Source organism: Gekko japonicus, unplaced genomic scaffold (assembly GCF_001447785.1).
Source record: "Gekko japonicus isolate JY-2015 unplaced genomic scaffold, Gekko_japonicus_V1.1 scaffold663, whole genome shotgun sequence".
In the NCBI taxonomy this organism is placed as follows: domain Eukaryota; kingdom Metazoa; phylum Chordata; class Lepidosauria; order Squamata; family Gekkonidae; genus Gekko; species Gekko japonicus.
The window spans coordinates 342,996-365,279 of NW_015170912.1; the positions used below are offsets into that span (position 1 = coordinate 342,996).

At 43.8% G+C, this 22,284-nt stretch overlaps 1 protein-coding gene across 1 annotated transcript in view; it reads left to right on the forward strand.

The window, feature by feature from the left end:
* SNX25 (sorting nexin 25) overlaps window positions 1-18,452 on the forward strand; it is a 79,656-nt gene extending 61,204 nt beyond the window's left edge. Inside the window, exons 11-19 of the mRNA XM_015418701.1 lie at window positions 2,689-2,820; window positions 2,908-3,048; window positions 6,712-6,825; window positions 8,349-8,513; window positions 9,659-9,776; window positions 11,677-11,743; window positions 13,152-13,333; window positions 17,023-17,123; window positions 17,846-18,452. Of these exons, the coding sequence (XP_015274187.1) occupies window positions 2,689-2,820; window positions 2,908-3,048; window positions 6,712-6,825; window positions 8,349-8,513; window positions 9,659-9,776; window positions 11,677-11,743; window positions 13,152-13,333; window positions 17,023-17,123; window positions 17,846-17,926 (1,101 nt within the window). The 3' untranslated portion in view covers window positions 17,927-18,452. The remainder of the gene's footprint in view (window positions 1-2,688; window positions 2,821-2,907; window positions 3,049-6,711; window positions 6,826-8,348; window positions 8,514-9,658; window positions 9,777-11,676; window positions 11,744-13,151; window positions 13,334-17,022; window positions 17,124-17,845) is intronic.
* Window positions 18,453-22,284: the final 3,832 nt, after the last annotated feature.

Consider the following 22,284-nt stretch of genomic DNA (forward strand, 5'->3'; position numbering starts at 1 on the left):
GTGCTAGTGCAGATCATATAGCGATGGCGAGGCATTAGTAGCGTCAATGTAATATGGGTATAGTCGGCTAATACCTCAGTCTGGGTCATATCGGCGGAGCACAGGCTGTCGATGATGGTATTAGTATTGGGGCCAGGAGAAAAATGCTGAAGTGGACTGAGCACAGAGGGTGAGGTGGGGAAGAAACAGGGTTTAACTCCCCTCAGCCATGCACACTCTGGTTTTGTTTCAAAATAAGCTCCTCCTTTCCTTCTGATCCTGAGAAAAGGATCTAGGGGTCTTAGTAGACCACACACTGAACATGAGGAGTGTGATGCGGCTGCTAAAAAGGCAAATGTAATTTTGGGCTGTATCAACAGAAGTATACGTCCAGATCACACGAATGATACCACCTTACTCTGCTCTGGTTAGACCTCACCTAGAGTATTGTGTTCAGTTTTGAGCACCAAAGGATATAGACAAGCTGGAACATGTCCAGAAGAGAGCAACGAAGATGGTGAGGGGTCTAGAGACCAAGTCCTCTGAAGAAAGGTTGAAGGAGCTGGGTATGTTTAGCCTGGAGAGGAGATGACTGAGAGGTGATATGATAACCATCTTCAAGTACTTGAAGGGCTGTCATATAGAGGATGGTATGGAGTTGTTTTCTGTTGCCCCAGAAAGTCAGACCAGAACCAATGGGTTGAAATTAAACCAAGGCTAAACATTAGGAAGAACTTCCTGAAAGTTAGAGCGGTTCCTCAGTGGAACAGGCTTCCTCGGGAGGTGGTGGGCTCTCCTTCTTTAGAAGTTTTCAAACAGAGGCTAGATGGCCATCTGAAAACAGTGCTGATTCTGTGAACTTAGGCAGCTCATGAGAGGGAGGGCAGGAAGGGTTGCCTCAATGCTTAGTTCTTGTGGCCCTTCCTTACATGCCCAAGGAAATGCTGATTGCCAATTTGGGGTCAGGAAGCAATTTTTCTCCAGGCTGGTTTGGCCAGGGATCCTGGAGGTTTTTTATCATCTTCTGGGTGTGGAACAGCGGTCACTGCGGGTGTGGAGGGGGAGGTATTTGTGAATTTCCTGCCTTGTGCAGAACGTTGGACTAGGTGACCTGGAGGTCCCTTCCAACTCTATGATTCTATGAAAGGAAGAAAAACTCACTTACACACCCATATCGTCACATCTTCCTTTACCCACTCTGCAAGTTATATTTTTAGTTGCCTTCAAGATGGGACTCTTTTTTCCTATCCTACTTGGTTGGGAAGGATCCCTGGGGAGATGGATATTAACCAGCTGGGAACCCCCCGAAGAATTATAGCTGAAAATATATTTACTTTTTGAAACCAATGAACACAAAGAATAGAATGAAGAATTGGAACATGGGAACATAAAAGGAAAAAAATTATGCATGAATAATAGTCAGACTTGCATTTCGGTGCATGCACCTTCTAGATCAGTTCTTGTCACAAATCAAGTTGGCACCTGCAGCATTTCAAAGTGGTATGTAAATGGGTATTGAGTCGTTACTGTGGGTATACTAATAGCTGATGCCTTTTGTGAGAGTATGTGACCAAAAAACTCAATTGGTAGTCACTTCTTTGGTCATTAATTATGCATATTCTTCCTGCATTTTGTTTTTGCTCTTGCTGCTTCCTGCAGCATTCTGTGTGGCCTGAGTCGAGCTCCATCAGCTTAAGTGTCCTCTAGACCCTTAAATGTAGTTTGGGTTCATTCTACACGTTACAGGATTGCAGAAGCATTTTTTTCACAGTTCATCAGGAGAGTTGTGGCTAATCCTGGCTTCTCTGGATAATGTTATTTGTGTGATGCAACCATCTGAAGATGAACATTTACTGTCTGCCCAAATTACACTTTTGTAGGCATATGCAGGGCCAGCTCACTCACTAGGCGAACTAGGCGATCGCCTAGAGCGGGCCAGCCCTTAGGGCGCCAGACTGCACCTGGCCCGTACTCTGGGAGTTTCTTGATTATTTGTGTTTTTAATTCTTCCTAAAATGCATTCATTTTTGAAAATTGGTGGGCGCATGGGGAGGGGGGCGCCAGAAGGGATCCCCGCCTAGGGTGCAAAATAAGCTGGGGCCGGCCCTGGGCATATGTGAAATGTTTTGTATGTATCAGTTTTAAAATGTTGTGTGGAAATGACCGTTGTTCTTGAGTTCCCCAAAGCACAGTGTTCTGATAATCCATATGTATGCCATGGCAATATAGCTCTCCATGCAGATTGGATAGCAGGGCGAGCTTCCTTTCATTCTTCACACTTGAGTGGCCATCCAGTCTTGGTTTTTCAGTTGCTTAAAATGCTAACACAATTATTGCTAGAAAATGCTTCCAATCATTCTCCATGTTAAAAGTTCACAGCATCCTTCACAAACATTTGGACAGTGATCTCTCCACCCCTTCTTTCATGAAATTACATTAAATTGTTCTTCTGTCATTATATTTCAAGATCTATGTTTTCATTTCTAAATTATAGTTGACCTTTTAAGCAATTATGTGACTGCCAAACCAAATCAGACGCTTTAGATGGAAAAGTTCTGAAAGCCTACACTAAATTTCTTCTTCATACCTCTCTCTATATTTTCATCTTTTTTTTTTCCTCCCAGGGCATGTGCCAGAGTGACCAGCTGGAGTACTTGTTATAGATTTTTTTAAATGTCCTGGCATAATGGCTGCTTTTTGCCTTGGCAGATTGTTTCTAAGCTGAAGGATGAAATCACATTGATGGAGAGAGAACACAGTGACCTTCGGTTACACATTGAAAGAACAGATTGGTGGTGTGAAAATTTTGGCATGTGGAAAGCCTCCATAAACACTAGTGAGGTATGGCTTTTTCTTGTTCTAGAAGTGATTTAAAAAAAAGGAAGACTCCATTTTTAACATAATGTACAATAGTCCCTCTCTTCTTAGGTCCTAGAAGAAAATGGTGAACAAGTGCCCAGTTATTATGTTGTGGTGGGTTTACAAGAGATTGGCCACACTGAAGCTAAAGAATGGATGGTCCACCGGAAGCTCAGTGAATTTCAAAGCCTGCATCGGAAACTCAGTGAGGTACAGAGAAACTTCTTGCTTCTGCTTCTCCTGAAACTTTGTTGTTGATGTTCTTTATAGAACCAGAGATGACCCAACACCTGTATTCTGTTCTCTGTATATCAAGGAGCGGATGGAAAGGCATGTTGTCAGATAACTCAGTCCCCCCTGATATGTGGCCACAATAAAGCTGGTGCAAAGGGCTTAAAGATGGTCACAGAAACAGTTTTTGGCTCACTTTGATTTTTTAAAAAAAGTGCGACTTGTTTTTGTTATATGCATTATTAATCCTATTTTGATTTTATATTGTATTCATCTGATCCCTCTCCCCCAGCAACTTGGGCAGGAAGCGGCTGTGGGCCAGTTGATGGAGAATCCCCCCCCGTCCCCCCCCAGACTCTGACTAAGAGCAGAGGAAGAACTTCTGTGTCAGTTATATGCAAGTATTACCCGTTCCTTTGACCTCTGCAAACTTCAGAGGTGGACCGGACATTTAACTTGCAGGGGGATTTTCCAGTAAGCGGCCGCTCTAGTGGGCCACTGGTAATGGGGAGCAAGCAGAGCCAGGCTGCAGCCACTCTGCCAGAGCCTCGGGGGTCCACTGGGCTCGAGCCCAACAGTGATGTCTGATGTCACTTCACCGTCTGACGCGTGGCAGAATAATAAAAATGCCCAAATATTAAAATTCACTTTGTGTATTTGTTAAGTCGTGAGCTTAACAAATAGTCGGAGAGTGATTTCAGCAAGAACACATCTTTATTCTTCAACTTGAACACTTCTCCAACACGGATCAACATCTGATAGCCAGAACAGCTTTTACATTGCAGCTGTCCTGCTTTTAAACATTTCCCGGCTAATATAGCCACGCCTATCACACACATAACAACCAATACAATTGAGTGCATAAGAGCCAATCACGATCGTTCCCGCTCGGGGACTAGCTTGAAGTGATTGGATACACTGTTCCTGGGCTAGCGATGTCATTGGCTGTATTTGGATCCTAGCCCAGGATGAAGCTTAACATTGCTTCCTTATGAGATGATTCACAACAGATCCTGCATTCAAGACAGCTTTGAATACATTACAGTATAACTGTGATCTTATTGCAGATTGGTTTTCATTTCATTGTTTGGTTAGTTAATACACAAGAGCACATCTATGCTGAGGTCTTCATTATGGATCCGATGTGGTTGAGGTATGGCTGAGGTTAATAAATAAATAAAGTTTGTATGCAATGCATGCAACTTTTGGAAACAATTTTCTTTTCCTAGGGTGGGGCTGCACTTGCGCACTGTCTGGAAAACTCAGTTAGTTTGAAATGCTCCTGCCCGCCCTTTAGGCTGACACAAGGTGGCAGAACTATGTGACACCTACTTCACGGCAACTGCATAATTCACCATTACTTTTCCACATTCAGTTTAAGATGCTGGTTTTCAAAGTCCTAAATGGTCTTGGTTCAACATACCTTGGAGAACATCTTCTCTCATGTGATCTCTCTCTGGTCTCTCTCTGTTTCTGTCTCTCTCTCTCTCATGTGCCAGTGAGGCCTTCTTCTGGGTCCCATCTGTTTTGTGCGCAGTGTGGCATCCACTTAAGAGCAGGGCTTTTCAGGACTTCCGGTCTATGGCTTCAGCGATGGCGGAGGCTCTCTCCTGAACGGGGGAGGCATTCCGCGCTCCAGGGGTGCTGGAGGGGTGTCACCTCAAGTGGCACCCCCAGGTGAGCCTCAGTGTGGGGCTCCAAGCCGGGGGCGCTTGAGGGGCGACCTCTTCCACGGCTTGAAGCCGGGGAATTGAGGCGCTCCTCCCTGCCCCATTCGGTCCACCCCCTGAGAGGCTCGGTTTTTACCGAGCATAGCTGAATGCCGATCGGGACAAGCAAGCGGGTCAGCGAATGAAGCATGATTAAAAGGAGTCTGTGATCAGACTGTCAAGGAACTGGAGAATGAGACGAGCGAAGAAGCTTTAAAAGTGAGTTCCGATCCCCCCCCCACCCTCAGCGGCGTCGGGAGGAATCCCAGACGTAAACAAACCGAACTGTGATTTAAAGAGACGGGGAGGGGGAGAAGACAATTAATCACTCAAGCGTGCCAGAGACTTAGCTGTTTTTTGCGGATAAACCAGCACTTGCTGAAGAAGTGTGAAAAAGCACTCTTTAGTATAAACAAAGCGGAAAATGGCCGGCGTCCGAGGGAGAGGAGTGAGAGGGGGGCGTGGTTCTCAAAGTCCGAGAGTGGAGGAAGGAGATGTTTTCTCCACACTAACAGAGCTGCTTCGGCCCATTCATGAAAGACTCGATGGCCTTAACCAATTGATTGCTGCCTCAAACCAGAGCATGGCAAAACAGCAACAGCAGATCACCGAGCTTGTGAAAAAATCGATCCAAACTGATGAAAAACTTAAAGAGACCACACATGATGCTAAAAAGCTGAAGAAAAGAGTTGGTCTGATGGAACAAAAGCAGGATCTACACGAAAGGAAGCTATTGAACCTACAAATGGACAAAGCGAATAAAACCCTTAGATTCCAAGGGGTGGCTGAGACGACAGGAGAAATTTTGAAAGATGTGGCAGCTGAGCTAATCGCTCTATCGCTCGGCATTGCAACGGCTGAAGCGCATGCAGAGATAGAAGTGACATATCGTTCTTACTCTAAATATATTAAGCAAAACAAACTGCCGGGCGAGATCGTGGTCAAATTTCTCCGACGACAGACAAGAGATGATATTCTCAAAGCAACAGCAGACAAACCCCTGCAAATGGGATCAGCAAGTATCAGGGTCCTTAAGGACGTTCCATTTGAGGTTCGACAGAAAAGAAAAGCGTACAAAGAACTCATCTCAACACTTCAGATCAACCAAATTCAATACTCCTGGCTTTTTCCAGAAGGGGTCCAATTCAAATATAGAGACAAAAGAGAAAAAATCGACTCGGTGTTAAAAGCAGAAGAATGGTTGAAGCAATTCTTCGGACAGAAAGAGGAAGAGCAGCAAGACGGAGGAGGCCAGGCAGCTGACCTGGAAGAGACGGACAGAGACCTACTTGGAGCAGAAGGAGGCACGGCCAGAGAAGCATATGACTTGCGGCTAAGAGTTGCCAAATAGCACTTATGAACTAAAAAGACTTATGGATGAGCTGGAAGAAGTCTATGTGCACACTGAGAAGAAATTAGATATACAACAAAATGGACTAACTAATCTCCTAAATTCCTTGACTTAAAAAAAAAAGAGCAGGGTTTTTCAGAACTGTGGAATGCCCTCAAGGATTGCCTCTAGCCCCATCTAGTCCTTTCTTTTGGAAACCTAACAAAGACATGACTATCCCGCCAGGCTTTTGAGAAGGAGGTCTTTTCTGACTGAATCCTGTTTTGAGATCTGGGGATGGAGTAACTGCCGTTTGATTTGTTTTCTTCATTTTTATTGCTAGCTTTAACTGACAGTGCTTTGTATTGTGTTTGTACTATAACCGATGCCGGGAGTTAAAGGTTTCCGTTTCTTAGGGGAAATGTTTGGTGCTACTTGATGGGAGCTCCTGATAGCCATGAGGGGGAGTCATTGAAGGAGGACCTGAAAACTAGTGGGTTTTTTTTGGGGGGGGGGGGTTATATTTTTTAAACTCTTTGCTCTGTTGTGTTAAGTGTGTGAACTAAAATGGAAAAATAACTGAGGTTTGTTTTTCTCTCTCAGTGTTTCCCATCATTAAAGAAAGCTCAGTTGCCTTCACTCAGCAAGCTGCCCTTTAAATCTGTAGACCAGAAATTCATGGAGAAGTCCAAGAACCAGTTAAATAACTTTTTACAAGTAAGAAATCAAAAAAGTTCATTAAGACAGTGCTATGTTTAAAAAAAAAAAAAAAATGATAGGCAGTGTGCGTGTGTTCCAAGCCTTCAAGTATGGGGTTCAGTTTCTTAGCATCAGATTTGCTCTTCATACCTTTTTTTATATGTATGTTGGATATTTTCAATATATACTGAAATGTACAATGTGGATTTGACACGCCCACAATTGTATACTGTCATCAGGGAACCAGAATTGTCTCACTTCATTTTGCCCTGTGTAATATATAACAAAAAAGCTTTTTGTGTGAACAGTTCCACCATCTTACCACTGGATTTCACCCACAAGAGTGTACAAAATTGGAACAGAAGCAACATAATTTTTATTTCATTTATTTATTCCTAGCCTGCCATCCCCAGCACAGCAGGGCACAGGACGGGTAACAACAATGGTTAAAACCATAAGGAACTCATTAGCATAATAGGCCACACCCAACAACAGGAATTCATTAGCATATTGGGCCACACCCCTGACAGCACAACTCATTAGCACATTAGGCCACACCCCCATGTTACCAGAAGTGTGGTTATCCAGCCACACCCACCTTTTGCTTGTTATTCTGTTTACCTTGTTTGTTGGCAAAACCCAGGGCTTTTTTGTAGCAGGAACTCCTTTGCATGTTAGGCCACACACCCTTAATGTAGCCAATCCTAATGAGTTTCTGCTGTTGGGTGTGGCCTATTATGCTAATGAGTTCCTGCTGGGCGTGGCCAACTTGGGAGCCAGCCCGGAACTCCGTTCCTGTGTGTTCCTGCCCCAAAATAGCCCTGATTATAATCCATTCCAGTACTATTTATAATCAACAGATGGCACATAAGGCACAATTCCCAAGCTCTCAAGGGAAGGATTGTGCATCATGTGTGTTGGTAGATGTTACAACTGATATTAAGATGGAGTCGGTGGCCGGAAAGAGGGGAGGGGTTCCGCAGGTCCCAGATCTCTGGAAGAGTGTTCCACCAGGTTGGGGCTAAGACTGAGAAAGCCCTAGATCAAGTTGAGGCCAGACAAATGCATTTTGGGCCAGGAACCATGAAGAGATTATTATTCATTGAGCATGGTGCTCTTGGGGGACATCAGAAGTTCAGCCCACCATTGGCTGTACTGCCAGGGCCTAAAAAATATCCCTTTAACCATTTCTGAGGCTGGATCAGGGAGACCTCTCTCCCACTGCGAAGACTGTGTCATTAAAGCCTAATTATGATGCTTTAAATGTGATAGCTCTCCGTTAACACACATGCTAACATTGTGCTTAGGAGCCACTCAAAGTGTTTGGTGGGGGGGTTTTACATTGTAAAAACTACTGGTGACTTGATGAACTTTTAGGATCTGCTGATGTAGGCAATGCTCCTTTTTAACACTTGTCTTTCTCTTCATTATGCAAGGCCTTAATCAGCAATAGAGCATGGGGTTGTTCTTTCCTGCTTAAAAAAAGAAGTCGTCACATGTGATTGCCGTGTTTTGAAATAGTCTGTCTTTTTCCCCCACAGAAATTGCTTTCTGATGAAAGGCTTTGTCAAAGCGAAGCACTTTATGCCTTTTTGAGCCCTTCCCCTGAACACCTCAAAGTTATTGACATACAGGGAAAGAAATCTTCTTTTTCAATCTCTTCTTTTTTGGAGAGGCTTCCTGGAGATTTCTTTTCTCATCAGGAGGTGAGGGGGAGAAAATAATGCTTTTAGTAGATTAAATGACCCATATAAAATAATTAGGAAGTTCCTGAATGCCATCTCAGATGAACTGTTTGCAGGACTGTGGATTATTGGAGTGAGTTAATAATAGGATATTGAAGCTCTCACCCGCTGTAATGCAGTTTGCTTATATACTTTCTTCTCTGCATGTGCATTCTATTGCTATTTCATGCATTCCACTGGGAATGTTCTCTCAGCCAGCCCCATTGAAGTGAGGCTTCATTTACGTTGGGCCTTGTGCAGAATTCCCAATTGGAGGGGAAGTGTATACTTGCCATGTCATTCTCCCCTGAAGAATCTAAGGCCAAAAAAGACTGGTAAAGATGGCAGAATAATACTCTGCAAAGCTGCTGTCAGTATACATATAGACCACTGAGCTGACAGTAGAATGTGGTTTCCTGTTCTTGCATTCTCCTGCGGGGGGGGGGGGGCTGTCCTCACTCATTTTCCAGCAAGAAAGTAGGAGGTGTGATGGTGTAACCAGGGATGAAAGCTGGGTGTCAGCATACCATGAGCAGAAGGGGGAAAGTATGTAATCTGGCTAGTGGGGGAGATCTGGATGGCTAGAGAATAGGTGTCTATGAAGACTTGTCAACTGTCAGCTGAATACACAACTTCATCTCTTGGCGATTATTATGTCGGACGGTATGGAATAATCTCTAGTGCTTGTTTCATAGCTGCATGCTACAGACCCTGAACTGCATTGTAAAAAAAAAAGGGGGGGGGGAGAAAGTGCTGAGCCGTATCTATGCCAAGACAGAAGACAGAAATCTGTCACTGCTCAGGGCTTGAGACTTAAGACCTAGAAATACAGCTGACAAGATTTTTTGAGTGGCAGTACCATTATTTGTCAAGTTTATATAACTGTCCTGTTTTGGAATCTTTATCGACACATCTCACAACCCATAAACCTGTAGCGTTAAGGGCTAAGATAGAGGATGGAGAAGGAGGAGGAATTCTTAGAATAGATTCTGCTTTTGCAGTTTTTACGGGAGATATATGAACTGTGCCAAGTTAGAGCGGCCCTTTCGGATTGCTGTCTTAGCAGCAATGGCAAACGTAACTTGCTGACCATGATTTCCATCCTGTACTCGTTATCGTCTGCCCAGGAGGAGACCGAAGATGATGATGATCTCTCTGACGATGGGGAAGATATGGATGGGAAAAGGGATGCCCTTGCCGAGCCTTGCTTTATGCTGATAGGGGAAATTTTTGAGCTGCGAGGAAGTAAGTCATGACCTTTTTTACTCGTATGTGTTTGCACTGTTTTAGTACATGAAGTTGTTGTTGTTGTTCTGCCTGAGGGCTGTAGACATCGCAGGGCTGTGGAGTAATATTTTTACCTGTATAAGCATTCTCTGTGCATCTCTTTTGCACTCAAAATGCACTTACCACATGTGCTCCCCAGTTTATCTGTAGCACTGGCATGCTGGTGACTCAGGCAGGGGTGTGTGGAAGGGTTCACAGGGGCGTGCAATTAATCCGTTATCTGCATCACACACAAGTTGTGCCTTAGGGTCCGCAGCCCTTTCTGCACTCTCCTTCTCATCCATGTTCACCATGGTGTCCTCCAGGCAATTCTGCACTAAAATTGAGTTCAACCTTTTTAATTCAGAATTTCCCCTCCATTCTGCACTAAAATCGAGTTCAGCCTTCTTTTTATTCTGGGTTTTCCCGCCGTTCTGCATTACATTACCTCCCTACAGTGGTCAGCCCTGTTTCAGTCTGCTGTTGCCCCGGGTTATTTGGATGCTGTTCTGCTGTGGACTTATATTGCCTCAACTCGAACACTGAGAAAATCCGGAGTGGGAGGCAAATGCGGGAAGGACCCTAGTTTCCTTATGAACCATATACTAACATGGTTTTGGCACTTTAATAATACTGTTACTATAATTTGTGCCCTGATCTGGATAGCCCAGGCTAGCCTGATCTCATTAGATCTTGGAAGCTAAGCAGAATTGGCTCTGATTAGTACTTGCGTGGGAGACCACCAAGGAAGTCTAGGGTTGCTATGAAGAGGCAGGTAATGGCAAATCACCTCTGAACGTCTCTTGCTTTGAAAACCCTACGGGGTTGCCATAAGTCAACTTCAACTTGGTGGCACTTTCCACCCCTACTGTAATTTGTGGTTGGGAGTGTGATGTGCAGAGGTTATTGGATGACGATAGCTGCAGCTAGTTAGGAGACACTCGTTAGGAGACTTTTCAATAGGTAAAAAGGTAAAGGTAAAGGTTCCCTTGCTCGAAAGCCAGTTGAATCCGACTCTAGGGTTGCGGTGCTCATCTCCATTTCAAAGCCAAAGAGCCAGCGCTGTCCAAAGATGTTTCCGTGGTCATGTGGCCAGCATGACTAAACACCAAGGCGCATGGAACGCTGTTACCTTCCCATTGAAGTGGTACCTATTTATCTACTTGCAATTTCTTGCTTTCGAACTGCTAGCTTGGCAGGAGCTGGAACTAGAAACAGGAGCTCACTCCGTCATGCGGCACACTTGGGTCTCGAACTGCTGAACTACCGACCTTCCACAGCCTGCAGTTCAGCGTCTTAACCACTTGCACCACCACAGCTCCTTTTTCAATAGGTAGTAAGTAGGTAAATAACCATTCCCATTATAAGAATATAAGAGAAGCCAATGTTGGATCAGGCCAATGGCCCATCAAGTCCAACACTCTGTCACACAGTGGCCAAAAATACCAGGTGCCATCAGGAGGTCCAGCAGTGCCCCCCCCAAAGCACCAAGAATACAGAGCTTCACTTGCCCCAGACTGAGAGTTTCTATCTATACCTTGTGGCTAATAGCCACTGATGGACCTCTGCTCTGTATGTTTATCTAATTCCCTCTTGAAGCCATCCATGCCACCTCCTGTGGCAGTGAATTCCATGTGTTAATCACTCTTTGGGTGAAGAAGTACATCTTTTTATCTGTTCTGACCCGACTGTTCTAATCCAGATCTGGTGCCTCGCCATTCATTTGGGAAGCTGAGAATCTAATTGGAAGATGAAAGAAAAGAACACCCTGTGGGGCAGAAAATAAAAGCAAGCACCTATACATGCTCTAACTTTATGCCTTCAGCTGCATGCTTGGACTTTACTTTTATGCACTGCTTTTTTGTTTGTTTCATTTTAGTGTTTAAGTGGGTCAGGAAGACACTAATTGCACTAGTTCAAGTTACTTTTGGAAGAACCATCAACAAGTGAGTGAATTACACTTTTTTTTAACTTCTAGAACTGCTGCTCTGTAAATAAACTGCTTGATGCAAGGACCGTTGAAAACCAGAGTGTTCTGTGTAATTGGTTGATTTAGAAACAAGTTAAGTATCTCTGTCATTCCTGTTGTACAGATAGCCAGTCACTATTTCATCCGCTTTAGGTCAAAATTCAAGTGGTTCTTTGGGCCCAGTATGTCAGCCATCCCATATGATCAGGGTTATGTGTTATGCACTAATAACTCCCAAGTCCTGTAAAAATTTCAATAGTTTGCATAATTCTGTTTCTGCTTGTCAGGGTGTTTTGGGGGGTGAATTATGCAGGGTGTACCTATCCTCCCAAATTTCTGAGACGTCACCAGTCATATCAGGATGCAGAAATGAGACCCAGTCCCCCCCCCCAAGTGCTTGTGGACAGTAATTGCACCTAGCATGTTATGCAACTGAAAACCACCAGAGGGGGCACAAGAGCAGCAGATGGGAGCTTTTCCGCAAAAGGGAGCGAGGCTCTTCCTGCCTGTCGCGAGTTAATAAACGCCATCCATTGAGTAGAGTTTTTTAAATGTTGTCCTTCCAATGAGCTCAGGGAGGAAAACATGGTTCTCTCCCCTTCTCCCGTTTTATCCTCGAAACAACAACTCTGAGGTAGGTTAGGCTTACAGAGTGACTGGCCCAAGGTCACCCTGTGGACGAGGATGCAAGAAGAACCCTTCTGAATTAGAATCTCCACCCAGCCCAGCATACTGTTTCACACAATAGCCAACCCGTTGCCCTGGTGGGATAACAGAGCATAGCAGGCAAGGCAGTGGGTTTGAGCCGGGTTCTCCCAGGTCTTAGTATTCTAACAGAATTCTGCAGTTGTGGGATGCCAGTTCTGATGATTCCCTGTGTTTAAAGCAAAACAAAACTAGCCTATCGGGGGAGAGATTCTAGCCCTGCCTACTCTGTATTTGCAAGGTGTCTTTACAGAAGACAGCTTTAAAAACACAGGTTTTGTTCCCCACCTGCATGAAATGAGACCGATCTTTCTATACCCCATTTTCTGGCATGTTTAGGCTAGGCCACATTTCTACGGAATGAGATGGCTTCTCCAGTTTTCGGTTTTGCTATCATCATTTATCATTCTCCTAAATGAGACTTGGTTCTGGGCTTCCTTCCCCTCTTTAATGCTGCACCCTTCCAGAATCTAAGTATTGCCATTTCAAGAGTACCCTTTAGATCAATCCAAACTGCATTCTCTCTAAAGAACATTGTAACTGTGGCTACATAGGTAAATGTCACGACAGGAGAATAGCAGCTGTATTGTCTGAAAAGCAGGTTTGAAGGGTAGGGGTTCAGAGCACGTCTGTCTGGCATAGCATTTACAGCTTACTCATTCTTATCACCTCTTTTCAAGGCAAATTCGTGACACTGTTAATTGGATCTTCAGTGAACCAATGCTTGTATACTATATTAATGTATTCCGAGATGCTTTTTGGCCAAATGGGAAACTGGCATCCGGCACAAAGCCCAGAAGTGAAGAACAAGGCCTGGAGACGAAACAGAAAGCACAGCAAAAATTACTTGAAAACATTCCAGGTGCGTATATCAATTACAGGAAATGTAATTAGTCAGAGGACAATGAAAGCGGCTTACCTTTCATATTGTACGTTAGAGATTTAGAAGAGCTTCACAGATAAGGTGAATCTGTTTATTATCTCTCTTTCTCTGTCTTGCACTCAAACACATAGGCACACAGAATTTAGCAGCTACTCATGCACATTCAGACTTGCTTATTTAACCTTTAACAGGGTCACCCAGTGTCTTAACCATTGTGTTTCCCTATGGATAACGATTAGAAATGCTCCTTTTGAAGCAAGTCTGGGTAGCATTTATATAATGGGAAATATCAGAGAGAGAGAAAATCCAAAAAGGGCATTCTGCATGTCGATTCATTGGTCCCACAGATGTAAGATTAGCAAGTCCTGTTATATTTCTTGGTATTCTGGGTTAGTTTTTTTCTGTGTCCCCCCCCCCTTTCATCTTAGGAGCTTACAATAATATACATAGTTCTCCCCCCCCCCCCATTTTGTCCTCAAGATGGCTTTGTGAGAGAGGTTATACTCTGTGATTGGGCCAAGTAAGCTTTATGATGGTGGGAATTTGAACCCAAGTTTGTTTGTTTATTTATTTCATGAGGCTTCGATACTCCCCTCCCCCATGACTGGGCTCATGGGGATGCACAACAAAATTAATAAAAATATATATAAAAACAATACACATTCTAGAATCCTAGTCTGTAAACCAAAACATCTGCATGGTACGATGATATAAATTCCTGACCCCGTCAATTTACATCAGCATGTGGGAAAGGGGGTGAAAAGCAGTTAAAAGCTGGCTAGATGTTAAAACTGCTAAGAACCGTTAAACCATTAAAAAACCCATTGCTGTCCTCAACCATATGTTTGGCAAAAGAGATCTACCTTGCAGGCCCTGCAGAATTGTAACAGATCTCACATGGCCCCGATGTCAGTAGGCAAAGACTTCCACCAAGTCGGAGCCTGGTTGAGGACTTTACTTTTATGCTTTGAGCCAGGGACGTCCAGTAGGTGTTGGTCTCCTGAGCATAATGTTCTTCGGGGGACATACCAGGAGAGGCGGTCCCTGACTGTTTAGGGCCTTATAGGTCAAGACCAAAACCTTGTACCTGACCTGGTACTCAACACAGAGCCAGTGCAGTTGGCGAAGCACATGTTGTATGTTCCCATGTTGTATGTGTGCAGTTATTGGTGTCCCCGTAAGGACCCAAGCCACTGTGTTCTGGACAAGGTGTAACTTCTGGATCAGCCTCAATCAAGCCTAGAAGTGACCGTTGCATAGATTACTGTGGCTAAGCCGGGGCAAGACAGGTAGGGGGCCAGTTGCTTGACCTGGAATAGTTGGAAAAATGCCAGCCTGGCAATGTTTGTGACCTGGGCCTCCATTGACAAGGAGGCATCCAGGACCACACCCAAACTCTAGACCGTCTGTGCGGTGTTAGAGGCATGTGGTCAAGGGTCAGGAGTTGGCACTCCAAACCTGAATCTCCCCCACCCAGCCAGAGAACCTCCATCTGGTTATTTGTTTATATTCATCCTTGGTTATAAGGCCTTCCATTTCCTAAATGAGTCTTTTTTTATTTCTCAAGTCTTTAGAAAGCTATTTCTGGAGCCACTTTGGCTTCTTTAGGCTCTTCCCATTTTCCCTTCTCATAGGAATCATTTGTGATTGTGCCTTCAGTATTTCACTTTTAAGAAACTCCCACCCCTCTTGAACGCCCTTCTACTTAAGTATTTCTGACCACGGGATTCTACCCAGCATAACTTTAAGTTTGTCACAATTGGCTTTCCTGAAGTCCAACCTATATGTCTGACTACATACAGCTTCTTCCTTACCCAAGACTGTAAATTCCAAAATTACATGGTCACTACTACCCAGGGTGCCCACTACTTTCACCTCGTCAGCCAGTTCTTCCTTCTTCCTTGTTGGTGAGACTCAAGTCCAAGATAGCAGATCCCCTTGTTTCCTTCTCCAGTTTCTGGAAAATGAAGTTATCAGCAAGACATGTCATTAATTTATTTGACCTTTCATTTTTAGCAAAGTTGGGCTGCCAACAGATACCTGGGTAATTGAAATCTCCCATGACCACTGTGTCCCATCTCTTTGAGAACTTTGTAATCTGTTCTAGGAGTGTCTCTAGGCTTGCCAAGTCCCCCCGGGGGGCCGGGAAACCCCCGCCCCAGAGGCCTGTTCCCCGCCGCTGGCAGATCGGGCCCCGGGGGGAACCCCACCCCGACGTGCACATCACCCGTCACTCTATGGTTTTCCCTCGGATGGTCGTGGCCAATGTTCCCTCTAAGCTGTGGAGTCTTGTGAGCAAAAATTCTACTTTGTGAGCCACTGGAATTAAAGTTGTGAGCAAGTGATTTGGCTGCTGCATAAATTAGTTTGCTTGGAGCCATCCTTCCTGAGCTAAGACAAAAATGTGTGAGCCGGAGGCTAAAGAACTGTGAGATAGCTCACACTAACTCAGCTTAGAGGGAACAGTGGTCGTGGCCCCGCCCCCAGCGTGCCCGGCGTGGTCGTGTCACTTCCGAGTGACGTGGATGCAGCGCGCGCGCACTCCAGTTGCAAGCCGGGCCAACCTGCTGCGGCTACCCGGGCCAACCCACTGCGGTGAAAATCTGACTTGGCAAACCTGAGTGTCTCATCTAAGTCCTCTGCCTGGCTTGTTGGTCTATAGCAGACCCCCACCATAATATCACAATTATTTCTTACTCCTTTTATTTTTACCCAGAGATTCTCAACTGAACTTCCACGCTCAGATTCATGTACTTCCTCACAAGTATATTACCTCCTTTACATATACAGCTAAATTGGCACCTACTGCCACTGTTATAATTTAGGAAAGATCCAACTTAGAATAAATTATTTACCTACCCCAAGCTTCCAGTTTTGTTTTTTGAATTACAAGTCCACTTGTACAGTGGATTGATCTAAAGAATAGCTATTTAGCAAGCAGACCTGTGAGATCAAGAAGAAACCCTAACTAACATAAAGGGAAGGTGTTTTTTTAAAAAAAATCCTTAAATATCCATGCTACATGTTTTCAAAATGAACAGAATAAGTGCCGGGGAAAAGATAAGGAACGTTACAATAGAGGACAGCCCAGTTCATAACAATACTGTGTCCAGATTCCCAAAACACATTTCGAATATCTCAAAAAAGAACTTGTTTTGACAAAGTATTTCTATTGGTGTTTTAGTATTAAGGGAAGCCCGGAGGATCATTTTGTCCGGTCCAGCGAAGTGATACATAAACCAGGCTTTGAAACTAGGGATCTCGGTTCCAGTCCTTCTGGGCATTCAGCCATATTACTGCCACGTCAGCTAGAGAGAAGAACATGCAGGGGGTGATGTGTTTCAAATTCAGGATGAATTGGCTCGGAGGGTAGCAGAGCTGTGTCTTTAGAAAGCAGGAGTCAGATCAAAAAGAAAGCAGAATCTTTCTCCCAGGTGGGCTCACTTCTGATGTCTGAGGCCAGCAGCGAGGAAAAGGAGTTTGGATGATGGACTTGGGAGGGTTGAGGGTTCAGCTTTCCTTACCCATGGGTCCTAAATTAAAACCACCCATTTTTATAGGTGGCAGCTTTAAACATGGGAGGCCTGTGATCGTATCTAGTTTGGCCTTTAGGCACATACAGGCATTAAGTGGTGTTCTCCGAAGCAGACTAAAAATGTTTCTTTCAGACACTCTACAGAGTCTTGTTGGACAGCAGAATGCTCGCCATGGTGTAATCAAAGTATTCAATGCACTTCAAGAAACCAAGGCCAATAAGCATCTTCTCTATGTGAGTTATTAACTGCGCCTTTTTCGGCCTTTGAGGTTTTGGTTGCTGCTTAAACGTATCCTTTTTCTTCAAGTCTTAAGACTTTACTTCCCAGAGCTCATCATTTGATTGTAGTATTATCTGTTATTTTATTCTCTACTGTATTTTTTTAAAGACTCACAGCATTTTAAACTAGGGATTAAAAAAAAATTAAAAATGGTATTTACCCATCCCCCAAATAAGCGGATTCTCAGTTCCCTAGGAAACTCAGAAGAATTTGCCAGATCCTAAATCATGTCTCGTCTGTTAAGAATCCCCAGGGGCATGGCGTGGATTGGTCCTTCCCTTGTGCGGTAGTCCCGAGTTCTCTTCTGCCTATGTGCTCTTTTTGTTTCCCTTTGTTAGCACTACTCTGAGTGCAGTATTCTACTGAGATTAAGGTTCAGACCAAGGTTTCAAAACTGAAGGAGGTGATTATAGGAAACCAGCTGCAATACAGTGATAATCAGCAGCTGTTTTTTTTCTGAAGGGCCACGTCAAGGAAGGTGTGAAGGTGATAATAAGTCAAGTTTTCTCTCAAAATGTGAATTGACAGCAGGCCCCTTAATCACCTCTGCTCCCTTCCATACAGTCCTCTTTACTCTGGATTTGCAATACTGGGGGGGGGGGGATTGTACCATCTTGTTTTTAATGCCATAGACTGGAGGGTATCTTTCCAAATATCCTTCTTTTTGTCTTTCCAGGTATTATTGGAATTGCTGCTAATTGAACTGTGTCCTGAGTTAAGAACTCATCTAGAGCAGCTTAAGGCTGTTCCAGTTTGATTCTGCAGAAGTGAAATACTCAAGAAATGTCTGTGTTTTGTTCTGTTTTTTAATCATAGACATGAAACTTATTTCCCTCTTTTTCACAGAGGGCTGATTGAAGACTGCTGAGGATTTATAGGGTTTTTTTTTTCCTTTTGAGTTTTATGTGAAGTAAACAAGACTTGAAAAGAACTGGTGACGATAGTAGGGTAGAACGGCCAGTACTGTGTAGTTTCTGGCTTTTATTTAACTTGTTACATGAATATAATTCTATCAGAGATGCAGACTGAAATATAAATGTTAATATAAGAACTATAAAACTATTTTAAACATTTATGAAAGGCATTTTGCTTTAGTGGTTTACCAATGGATGTTGTACAGTTAATTTCCTGCTGAGGAAAATGAACATTCCTCTATTTTCTTGTGCATTGAAGAGCCTTGTTGTGCAATACTCTATGTAAAGATATTGTGTAAATTTTATTGTTTTTATTTTTACCAAAGATTTCCCATAGTTTTGAGCCTTTGTAAGCAATAAATTACAAAACTGGCCTGCAGTGCTTCATAATTAAGCTCTGTTTTGTAGCTTGCAAATGGGGGTCTACTGTGCCTGCTGACTTCAGGGGGAGCCACATTGATGTCTCTGGGCAAAAGGGACATAGCTTCAGTTTCATGTTCTCCTCCGACTTCTCTTGCTGATGAACTGGATTTAAACCGCTTGTGGCCTCCTAATATTATCCAGAGCTGTTTTCTTTAAATGCCCCCCTCTTTAAAGAGGTATTAAATCAGGTTTGGATTTTATTCTAATGGTGCCAGTTCGCTTTTTTTAGAAGCTGAGCTACTGCTGCCTGCTTCTTAGAGGTATGGGCATTTTCTGAAATCCAATTTACAACATGGTCAGCAGTGTGGCAATGTTTCAGGGCTTGTATATATCCAAGGCGAGTCTTCCTTGCCATCACTCTTTTTTTTTCCATTCTTTGCACAGGGCTATGATATGGCTATGCAGCCAGTCTCCTTTCCACAGTTGAGTAGCTACTGTTGTGTGTTAATTCCCACCCCCCGGCCCAGAATGTGGCCACAACAACTTAATATAGGGAAGCTTCAAAGAATTGGGGGTGGGAGTATTTTTGCATTTGTGTCTGTGTGTGCGCCCGTGCCTGGAAGTCGCAACCTCCAGCGACTCCTACTGGGGCATGGAGGGCGTTCATAGAAGTGGCTTGATAGCCTGCCTCTCCCTCTCGGCCCTGGTATTCTTTGGAGGTCTCCCATTCAAATACTTGCAGGGTTGGCCCTGCTTAGCTTCCGAGATCTGACGAGATCAGGCTTGTCTGGGCTATCCAGGTCAGAGTGGAAAGCTTGAAAGGAATTTAATGGTAAAATGCACATACCTAAAGAGCCTCTTGCTCAGAGTGAAAGAGGAGAGCACAAAAGTGGGCTTGAAGTGCAACATCAAAAAAACTAAGATCATGGCATCCGGCCCCATCACTCCTTGGCAAATATAAGGGGAAGTCGTGGAAGTAGTGACAGACTTCACGTTCCTGGGAGCCCAGATCACCGCAGACTGTGACAGCAGCCATGAAATTAAAAGACGCCTGCTCCTTGGGAGGAAAGCGATGGCAAACCTAAACAGCATGATAGTCAAGTTTATTACGGTCATAGACCAGTATAATAGAAGACATACAGCATGATAAAAAGTAGAGACATCAATCACCCTGCCAACAAAAGTCCGCATGGTCAAAGCAATGGTATTCCCAGTAGTCATGTATGGCTGCGAGAGTTGGACTATAAGGAAGGCCGAGCACCGAAGAATAGATTCTTTTGAACTATGGTGCTGGAGAAGACTCTTGAGAGTCCCTTGGACTGCAAAAAGATCAAATCAGTCAATCCTAAAAGAAATCAACCCTGACTGTTCCCTGGAAGGCCAGATAATGAAACTGAAGCTCAAATACTTTGGCCACCAAATGAGAAGGGAGCACTCACTGGAGAAGACCCTGATGCTGGGAAAGATTGAAGGTCAAAGAAGACGGGGACGGCAAAGGATGAGATGGTTAGACAGTGTCATAGATGCAACGAACATGAAATTGAGCCAACTTCAGAGGACGGTGGAAGACAGGAGGGCCTGGCGAGAGATGGTCCATGGGGTCGCGAAGAGTCGGACTCGACTGTGTGACTGAACAACAACACACATATTTGACAGACTGTGGAGCTCACGTGAATAACTCAGCAAGTCTGGTTCAAGTTTGACAAAAAAGTCCCAAGTTTATAGATTACTTTGTGTACAGTCCACATCTGCCATGGGTGCTGTTGCTCACACACAGAACCAATGTGGTGATGTTGGAGCCTGTCGTCTTAGAATCAAATCCCTTCTCAGCCACGAAGTCCATGGGGCTTCCTTGGGTCAGTCACATTCTCAATCTAATCTGTGGGTTAAATGGGGTGGGGGAGACTATCTCAGCAGTCAAAGCTCCTTGAAGGACCGACAACATAAAATGCAATAGATACATATGTAGTGGTTTCATGTGAAAAATGAAAGTGCTCTACAGATACTTGCTCATAAAACTGTTAAGGTAAGAATTTAGTTTGCAAACATATGAACAGATATCTATTTATTTCTCTTTATTTATAAATAATTTTTATTTAATTATTAAAAAAAACAGACATAAACATCAAGTACACACCCCACTCCCCATAGAGAAATAACCTACAGTGTACACATAACAACAAAAAAGCAAAAAAAGAGGGGGGAAAGGTGAAAAAGGTGAAAAACAAGCAAATTAAGGCATTAGTTGAGAGCTCAACATTCAGCATAAATACAAAGAGAAGGACTTCTTTTCCCCTTTTTTCTTTTCCTATAGACATGCATAATTAATATATAATTACAACATGATTAAAGTATAGAGAGAGGCTTATTTCACTTTATCCCATAATCTGAGGAAGGGCTTAAACATACTTTGGGTATTGTTCTGAGCTGCGTATAAAATAAAATCATGCCACGTTTCAAAAAAGTGCAGTTTTGGCTTTGGATTTGATTATTCTAATTTTTCAGCTATTGCAATCTGCCATAACTCAGAATACCATGAGTGTAGTGTTAATAATTCTGCGGCTTTCCAACTTTTAGCAACTGTCCTGTGCGCTGCCATTAACATAAACACTATTAGTCCTTTAGAAGTCACCTTTTCATTTTGTTTCTCCCATATTGTTAATAGGGCCAAAGCTGGTGTAACACAGATGGTTTGACGTGTAATTTTTGCCATTTCTGCAAAACTGTTCTCCCAGTATTTCTCTTTATTTAGACATCTTCTTTGCTACCTCTCCAGAGAACCTGCTCAAGGCAGCTTACAAATTGAAAAATAATAAAAGCCTGTCACCATACAGGTTGTTAACCCAGCAAGACAATAAGAACAGCATAAAATTCTGTACATCTTGAAAAGAACATTTCTTGGGCTAGACACAGACTTTAATAATGAGGTTAAAAGATCAGCAATTTAAAAGGCCAGGTTAAAAATGTTTGGGTGGAAAACAATGTAGGTGCCAGGCGAACCTTGAGGTAGAGGAGGAGTGTTGAAGGGGCCACTGCAGAGAAGGCCCTGTCTCTGGTTGCCATTAATAGCAGCAGTGCGAGGGTTCAGCTTTGCCTGGGGCCACAGCAGCCAACAAGTATGGTTTAGAAGACATGCCCTGCGTGTTTTTATCTATACAACTTATATCTGAAAGAAGTCTGATATACCTTTATAGGAAGGCTCAGTTAATTCACTAGCACAGGGGTACCCTGTGGGCATCATGGTGCCTGCCAACACCTTTTCTGACACCCCACAAGAGTTTGTAGAAAGTGGGCATGGCCAAGTGGGGCTTTTGCCCAGCAATGATTCTGACGGGTCACTGGAAATTTTATTGGCTGTGCAGATGTTTTAAAAAGTTGGTTTGGTAGCCGCTGCCGCCACCACACAAGGATTTTTACTGTGTGACTGAAGGTAAGCTGGAGCAGCCATTTTGTGTCTGGCAGGCCTGTAGCCAGGATGTTGTGGCTTGTGGAGCAAATTTTTTTCTGGTGGGGCTGAAGTTCTCAGTGCAGAAAGAAAAGCCATTGAGCCAATAGAAAGCCAGGATAGATCTCTAAATTGCAAGCTGCGATCCACTTTAGATGATAGTTCTCGGCTGCTGCAAGTCAATCACTTCTGTCAAGCAATTCTAATAACAAGCCAACAGGTGGGGGTGATGACTCCTATAGTCAAGAAAGCTAACACTTAGGCAGAAAAACTCCCTTAAAGGAGACCAGTTTCTTGACACAGAGTTAGAAGGGATCCTAGAGGTCACCTACTCCAACCCACCTTGTTCAGTGCATGAATCAGTTAACTACAGCACCCCAATCTGCTTAAAGG